Source organism: Gigantopelta aegis, chromosome 3 (assembly GCF_016097555.1).
Source record: "Gigantopelta aegis isolate Gae_Host chromosome 3, Gae_host_genome, whole genome shotgun sequence".
Taxonomy (NCBI): domain Eukaryota; kingdom Metazoa; phylum Mollusca; class Gastropoda; order Neomphalida; family Peltospiridae; genus Gigantopelta; species Gigantopelta aegis.
In genome coordinates, this window is record NC_054701.1 from 34,972,991 (window position 1) to 34,980,984 (window position 7,994).

A 7,994-nucleotide genomic window follows, 5' to 3' on the forward strand; every position below is an offset into this window, starting at 1 on the left:
TAGTAAAAGCAAATGTGAATATCCATATTCAAGCATTTTCATTGAATTGGGGGGTGGGGGGGATTGGCCTCCCTTCTCTCCATCCCCCCCCACACACACACACACACACACACACACACACACAAACACAAAAGGGAGCCCACATGCCTGTAACAATTCACTTACTATTTTGTCGACTTCAGTAACAAAAAATCCCGCATAATATGTTGTAAGAAGATTACTGTTGTGTGATTTTAGAATCCACTTCAATAGAGTTGTGTATTTCAGTAGTATTGGAGCTTGTGAAAACAAATATTGTAATGTAAATATTTATTAATATTATGCTCTTCTTTTAGGACACTAAAATCATTTGAAAGTTACTTGAGAAAGGGAGGAAAAGGGTGTGACTACATTACATATGCAGAGATCTGTACCATGATGAATGTCATCATCGACTTGAAAAATAAGGTGTGTGTTACTACATGCAGTCATTACAAAAGCTTTTTTCTTTTGTGTAATATTATTGTTAAAACTAAAATAAAGTACATATTGTTTACTGTGTCATGATGCTAAGAGACTGCTAAAACTTAATATTGAATTTAACAAATATTTAGTTTATACTGGTATTATGTTAGACATACATACATATGCTGACTTTAATGGCTGTCGATAACTATTTAAAATATTGTGGGGATAAAAATTATATAGATATTTTGCAGTCAGTCATGTAAGTGAAATGCTATATATAATGACATAATATAATAATTGTAAATGTTCAGTACAACCAAATATGTTTATTCAGTTTGTATCGTGACTTTACAGTTCAATAATCTTTTACTTTGTTTCTTTTTTGTTCAGGCCCTTCACCTCTGTGCCTTGGATAGTGGCCAAAATATGGTAATATATTTTCCTTTCGTGCTTAAAGTAAATTCTGTAAGAAAATAATCTCCTTTTCCAGTTTGTTATGTATAACATAATTGATCTTTTTGGGGTCATTTAAAAATTTAATAAAATTTTAAAGTTTTGATGTGAAAATATTTGCATTGTGAAATATATTTTCCATTATTTTATTTATTGTTACTTGAGCAATTACAAATTTGCATTGTTTTTCTTACGTAATAGACAATTGTCATTGAGGAACAAGGAATATCGCAAGTTTGATTATGTGGCATCTTTTTATATTTTAAATTTTAGCAGTTAGGTTGCGAATTGTAAAACAAAATTCAGACATATTGTGGCTACCAAAATTTTACAGCTTCATGTTTCAAAAAGAAACCTTTAATGACATTAATTGCTTAACAATTTCTGTAGCATTAATTATTTATGATTTTAAGTTTAAGACTGTTATTTCTTTTTGAATGGACTTTTATTTTGTTTTTATAATAATATATCTATTCATACCTTTTTTTCAAGCATCAGTATCATACCAAGATAGATGAATTCTTGGAACGAGTTCAAGTCCAGATGGTCAAATGCCTTGTTGAAAAGGTTATTTTTCACTTATTGTGTTTTTGTGGTAAAAGATTTTCAGTATGGTCAGTATGGGTATTTTTAATATTTACATGTATTACTGTAGAATACTTTATTTTCACGGGATCAAATTTTTGCGATTTAATGAAAATGGGTCAGTTCGCAAACATTTATTTTCGCGAATCCCCCAACCCCCATCAATAAAAAAACGAAGTACAGATGTCAATAATTTTGTTTTAAAACCGGAACTTAGTTTTGCCAGTTGGTTACGCTAATCTGTAGAACTAATCCTACATGTACACACGAGTGCTATACACATAAAACAATAGTTTTCCTGCTTTAACCAATCAGACTTTATTGTTACGTTAATAAGCTTACAGAAGGTGCTAACCGCGTGCAGGTTTTCTTAATCCTTATAATTGTTATAGCTCAGTCCGTATTTTTTCACTTCCACATTTTTAATATACTGTGATAATGCGTGTTTATTTCCGTCGTTGAACACGTGTAGACTCTGTCCAATGAACTGATCGCTAGCATAAAGCTTTTTAGTGTTAGTATTGTTTTATTATCATGTATGTACTTATCATCGTGTTCTTGATTTAAAGTTTTAAACAGCTTTTGTGTTTTGTGGTTTGTTCTGTGACAGGAGGGAGCACCGCTTTGTTACTACTAGCCTCGTATATCGGAAACTAATGTGGTATAGTTGAACAAGACTACATTTAAAAAAAAAAAAATTGTCGGCCTTTATTTTTGCGTGGAATATATCTTCACGAATTTCATTCACACGCGAAAAACGTGAAAATAAATTCCACACGAAAATAAAGTATTCTACAGTATGTGGTACAATAGTATTTGTTAATTAGAACAAGTGTTGTACTTAACCTGCAATATCAACAACATGATTTTGTTGATGATTTGTGACTTTGATGTGGAGTCTAATATTTAAAATGCTTTAATGCAGCTTAGACTTTTTTCACTTTGTCTTTTCAAATGGGCAGTCTCAAAGTCGCATAATGATAAAAAATATTTCTACTTTGTTTTGGGGGGTAGGGGATAACAATTAAAAAGATTATACCTTGAATTACAAGCAGACCAAAAATTACATCCAACTTAGATTTTGCCTTTAAAGCTGCTTAGGTTTCAGGTTGTTTCAAATAGTTTTGCTGTTACAGCTTTATTTGTACTGTTATCGTAGATGCATTAAATTACCACTTTTGTTACATCCAACATGTTTCTAGTTGTTCTAGGCCCTGTTTTTTATGAAGCAATTTTAGCGCTAAGATCACGTTACATGCATAAGGTAGTTATGCACTTACGGTGCTCTTAGCACATGGTGTTTGTAATAGCGCAAAATTAATTCAGTGTGAAACAAAAAAGTTATGTACCTTGGCAACTAGGTATCAGCGAATTTAAAAATACATTAATATATATTTCAAATATTTGTTTTACAATTTCAGCTGTTGTCTGTATTAGAATCGGTGTTGAGCAAATTGGCCCGCTATGATGAGGGGACATTTTTTGCATCAATATTGTCATTAACAGTAAGTTTCACAATATAAAGGACCTTTTTCATTGGGTGTAATTTTGATGTATTTATTAAATTAGTTTGTTTTATAAAGATGTTAGATAGTTATTTTTCAAATTAATGTGAATATATAGAGGTTAATAAACGAGTTACAGTTATTATCAAATTTATGTCCCTCGTGAAATAATTTTCAGTTGCCACGAGCTTTAGTGAGTGACAACTGAAAATTGTTCTCATGACGGACATAAATTTGATAATAACTGGTACAGTTTGTTATTCTATTGGTTACCTCAGCCATTTTTTTTTTTTTCGCTTTAAGAACTTCCTATCTTCATTATGACTACATTTTTATGTAGAGATGTTAAAAACTTTACACACTATTCTGAGTATTGCTATGAATTTGTATCTTAATTAACGTTCACAGTTAATTTTAAAAGACTAAAGATCTATTTATTCTGTGAAAAGATTCATAATTAATTGTATTAAAATAACATTTTATTACAAATTTAACAATTAAAAACTGAGAGACATAAATGAAAATGTCATTGAGTATGTTCACCAAATCATGATGTCATGTTTAGTACTGGCATATTCATTGGTTTTGTAAGCATCAAATTGTCCAATAATATTTTGTTACACCAATGCGTAATAATTTTTCAGTGAGAAATTATGATTTATTTTGTTCCTGGTTATGAGTGCCTACTGGGGTAATAAACATAAATAAAATACTGCACAAAGTAAATGGAAAACAAATTTGTCATTGTCATAGTCTTGCCTTGACATGTCAAAAGGCATGAGAAAGAAATTACTTTTTCGACGACAGTAGCATCAGCTTTTGAGTTCAGCTTTAGTTTACACATTTAATTCATTTCTTACAAATTGCAAGTTCTAGATTGATGAAACTTAGTTTATAGTTACATCTGTGAGTGTTCATTTCAAAACATGCTTAAACATTTTAAATCTTATTTCTTCTCTATTTTTTTCTTATTTTTTTTTTTTGGGGGGGGGGGGGCATTTTTGGGGTGGGGTGGCGGAGGTGGGTAAGAAGTAGATTAATCCTGTTTGTTACATCACAAAATATTGTTTTATTCATTGAATGAGTGTCATGGTGGGGGAGATATTTAATTTTGTATAATTCTTGTTAAAAATGTACTTGCTAGAACTCTAGATTGTTTAGTGTATTAAAAACCATCGTCAGAATTATCTAAGACTATTTAATTTTATTTCTCAATGTTTTGTGGGTTTCTTTTACTTGCAGAAACCAGTGAATGAGCTTGGAAAGTCGTATGTTGATTTCATGCGAGGAAACTTGGATCAGCTGAGGCAAAAAATTACTGATGAACTGTATACCTTGACCATATTTGAGGTAAAGGACTTTTTGGTTCTTAAACGCTTTATCCACTTGAAAATATTTGTATGTTTTTTCAAAGTAGGATCCCAGATTTGCTCTATAGTGGCTTCTATATTATCCTTTGTATGACATTAGATTTTAATATATATCTTTGTTGTGGGAAACTGGTCAGATGAAAACAGTCTGCTTGGTTGATTAATCTTTATATAGTTTCGGAGGGGGGTGATGTATTTTTTTTTTAGGAAGATTTAAGTCTACTAAAATGGTTTATGATTGTCAGACTGATTTTTAAGAAGTTTATTTTATAATTTTTATTTTAAGAGTGGTCAAATAAATATGGTCTTTGAATGTTGGACTGATTCTAAAATATTTTTTGTTTTATAATCTTTGTTTTAGCAGTGGTATACTAAAATGGTCTATGATTGTTCGACTGATTTTTAAACAGTTTCTGTTTTTCAATCGTTGTTTCAGGAGTGGTATACCGGTCAGATGAAAATGGTCTGTGATTGGTTGACTGATCGCCTTGACCTCTCCCTGCACCCTTATCAGCTGAACTGTCTGATGGCTATAAACAGGGTTGGTCACATTTCACTAAATAATTGTCTTCATAATAACACCTAATACAGTGGAACTTGACAAAACTGAATTCCTGTTAAAGCCAGCCATATATCTCAGATGTGACATCTTTTTTTATGTATTCAGTGTATTAAAACTAAATAAACAAAAAACTTGTCTATTTTGGAAACTTAGTGGATTTTTCTGTACCATATAACTAGACATAAGACACACACAGTATGTGCACGCACGCACGCACAATCACACACACACACACAGACGGAGAGAGAGAGAAGCCCAACATTAGAAAGAATTGCTTCACCTCCCCATACCCACACTTGTACATCACTGATGGACATCACAAATTCATGACATTTAGAAATTGAGATTAATAATAATATTTGTGATTCTAGGAATACATTCCCTGGGGTTTTTTGTGGGGGTTTTTCAGAAATGTTATTCAGATTTTGAGCTGCAAGGAGTCCCAGAAAACTGCTTGAACTGCAAAACATACCAAACCATCTGTAGCCGACTTCAGGTAATGGTTAACTATTTTTGGCTTGCATATCAATGCATAAAGTTTTTAAAAAAAAAAGTAAATTTTGAATTTGAGTTTGTTGATGTGAGGAAGTGGGAAAGATAAACGACTGAGTGGTAGAGCCATCTCTGCTGCTGGTATATCAGTGTGTCGGTGCAGTGTTCTGTCCTGGAAAACCATGTATAAAAAAAGTTCAAGAGATTTTTGCCTAGATAACCAAGTCTTTAGTTACATTTTAAAGATAGTATTTGTAGCTTCCACTTCCAATAAAATATAAAGCAACAAATATTTTATTACAAATCATTAATGAACAGTTTCTTTAATACTAGGTAAAATGACTTTAAGATTGTATAATAATTCTTCACCACGTAGCTATTTTGGCAGTTTGCATGAATTTAAACATGGATAACCAACTCTCCAACAGAACAACAGTTCACATGAAATGTGCCCTGTGGTTTTATTTTTTATATTCTTAGTCTGACTCTATATAACTAAATAATATGTGTTAAGTGCATCGTTAAACAAAACATTTCCTACCTTCCTTGGTGTTGCAATTGCCATGTTGCCATTCAGTAGCCACTGATTAAACAATGTGCTGAATCATCATCCAAAGATGAAAGGACCTATCTGGAATTATCCAGCCAGTGCATGACTGGTACATCAAAGGCCGTGGTACGTGCTATCCTGTCTATGGGATGGTGCATATAAAAGATCCCTTGCTGCTAATCGAAAAAGAGTAGCCCATGAAGTGGCGACAGTGGGTTTCCTCCCTCAATATCTTTGTGGTCCTTAACTATATGTCTGACGCCATATAACCATAAATAAAATGTGTTGAGTGCCTTGTTAAATAAAACATTACTTTCTTTATCTGGAATTTTGAATTTGTAAGCATCTGTACAGTTTCCACTGTTCATATTCTCTTTCCAAAACTTACAGATGCTTTGTATCCATTCAGAATTCAGGTCTCCATTTTAGAGCATTGTGCAACCCTAACTCCAGGACCAATCTCTATATCTGACCACCAGTATTACAATTTCCTTCTGTCTTTGTTTTTTTCTTAACATACTTTCATCTCTGCTCATTGAATAATTTTTGGCATTCGTTTTGTCCCAGTGTTTTCAGTAGTTAAGATGATTAGTTCTATGCAAATTAGTTGTACAGGTTTTGAACTCGATTAATTATGCACACTTTGTTTTACCATCTATAGGTTGAAGAAGCCACCCAGTCCGTAACACAGTCTGAAAGCAGCAGCCGAACAACCTTCTTGGGTCGAAGTAATAACATCAGTGAAGATGAATCAGACTAAAGTCTTTATTTACATTTGAGGAATGTATGCACAGTTTGCAGAAAGCAAACAGAAATAACAGATTATAATGACATTTTAAGTGGAATTGTTTAAATGGTCCATTAGAATTAAATAGTTAGGTGTTTTATTTTTTTGTGACATAATTAAAAAAAAATGTCAGTATTTATTAAAAAAAACAAGACACTAGACAATTTCTAGGTTAACAGTATTTGTTGTTGAAGCTTATTTATTTACTTCCTGTAGACACTTGGGTGTCTTTCTAAAACAAATAGGAATTTTATAGTCTTAAGTTATAATGTCCGTTTGTATATCTGAGTGGGTTTTTTTTAAAGATGATTGTGATATAAAATCATTTCTATAAGCATTTGCATATAGTTTTTCTGTAGTACAACACCAAAGAGAAATGTGATTGACAGAAATGAAAATGGTACAATTGACATTAGGGATACTGAATCAAAAGTATGTGCCATTTGCCACTAGCCTGATCATTATTCCACAAGGTGTGCAAGATTTACTGTCTAGACAGCTGATACAATTATATCTATATTTTAAGGACCAATGACTTTATTTATTTATTAAGTGCGGACTCATAGGTGTTACTATTCTGGCAACTGATAGTCTTAACTATATGTCAACATTCACTGACTTGAGAGTTGTTGAGATCTGTATTAAGTATTTATGTTATTTGCAAAGTTAACCAAACATCAGTCATAGCTGGACCAGTGGTTGATGATGCTCTTTGGTTGTTGCACCTTTATTTTATGGGTATTGACATAGTGATCCCAAGTTCGTTATTGGTCTACACTGTGTTTGGCATTTAAAGCATTGCTAAGTACATGCATGTCATATGCCAAAGGTCAGTGTCAATAAATTGGATTAAAAGCCATTATTAAAGTTTTTGGGGAGTGTATATTGGCATGTAAGTTTGCCAATGTTTAGCATGCATATATATATATATATATATATATATATATATATATATATATATATATATATTCACCACAATGTTATTGGTCATAATTGGATTACAGGATATGATTTGAAATGGTTGAGGGTGTGTAACACTTTTTATTTTCATTTTCTTTGCTTACTTTGAATTACCAATAATTTGTCTTAACTAGAACTCTTTAAAGTTTGTAAAACAAATGGCTATTATTTTGGTGTCAAAACATTTATGAAATATAAATCGGATGCATAAGATTTAGGGGTATGTGTTTTTTATGTGAAGATTGCAGCAGATTATGAATATTGTGAGAAGTCATGATTTCTT

The 7,994-nt window shown here is 31.9% G+C and overlaps 1 protein-coding gene across 2 annotated transcripts in view; it reads left to right on the forward strand.

Annotated features, from left to right (window-relative positions):
- Positions 1 to 7,713, forward strand: part of LOC121367934 (calcium-dependent secretion activator 1-like) — a 72,320-nt gene extending 64,607 nt beyond the window's left edge. For both annotated transcript variants that reach the window (XM_041492393.1, XM_041492394.1), the window contains exons 20-27: positions 336 to 447; positions 838 to 876; positions 1,393 to 1,467; positions 2,907 to 2,990; positions 4,233 to 4,340; positions 4,797 to 4,901; positions 5,332 to 5,418; positions 6,626 to 7,713. In XM_041492393.1, the coding sequence (XP_041348327.1) occupies positions 336 to 447; positions 838 to 876; positions 1,393 to 1,467; positions 2,907 to 2,990; positions 4,233 to 4,340; positions 4,797 to 4,901; positions 5,332 to 5,418; positions 6,626 to 6,724 (709 nt within the window). In that variant the 3' untranslated portion in view covers positions 6,725 to 7,713. The remainder of the gene's footprint in view (positions 1 to 335; positions 448 to 837; positions 877 to 1,392; positions 1,468 to 2,906; positions 2,991 to 4,232; positions 4,341 to 4,796; positions 4,902 to 5,331; positions 5,419 to 6,625) is intronic.
- The last annotated feature ends 281 nt before the right edge of the window (positions 7,714 to 7,994 follow it).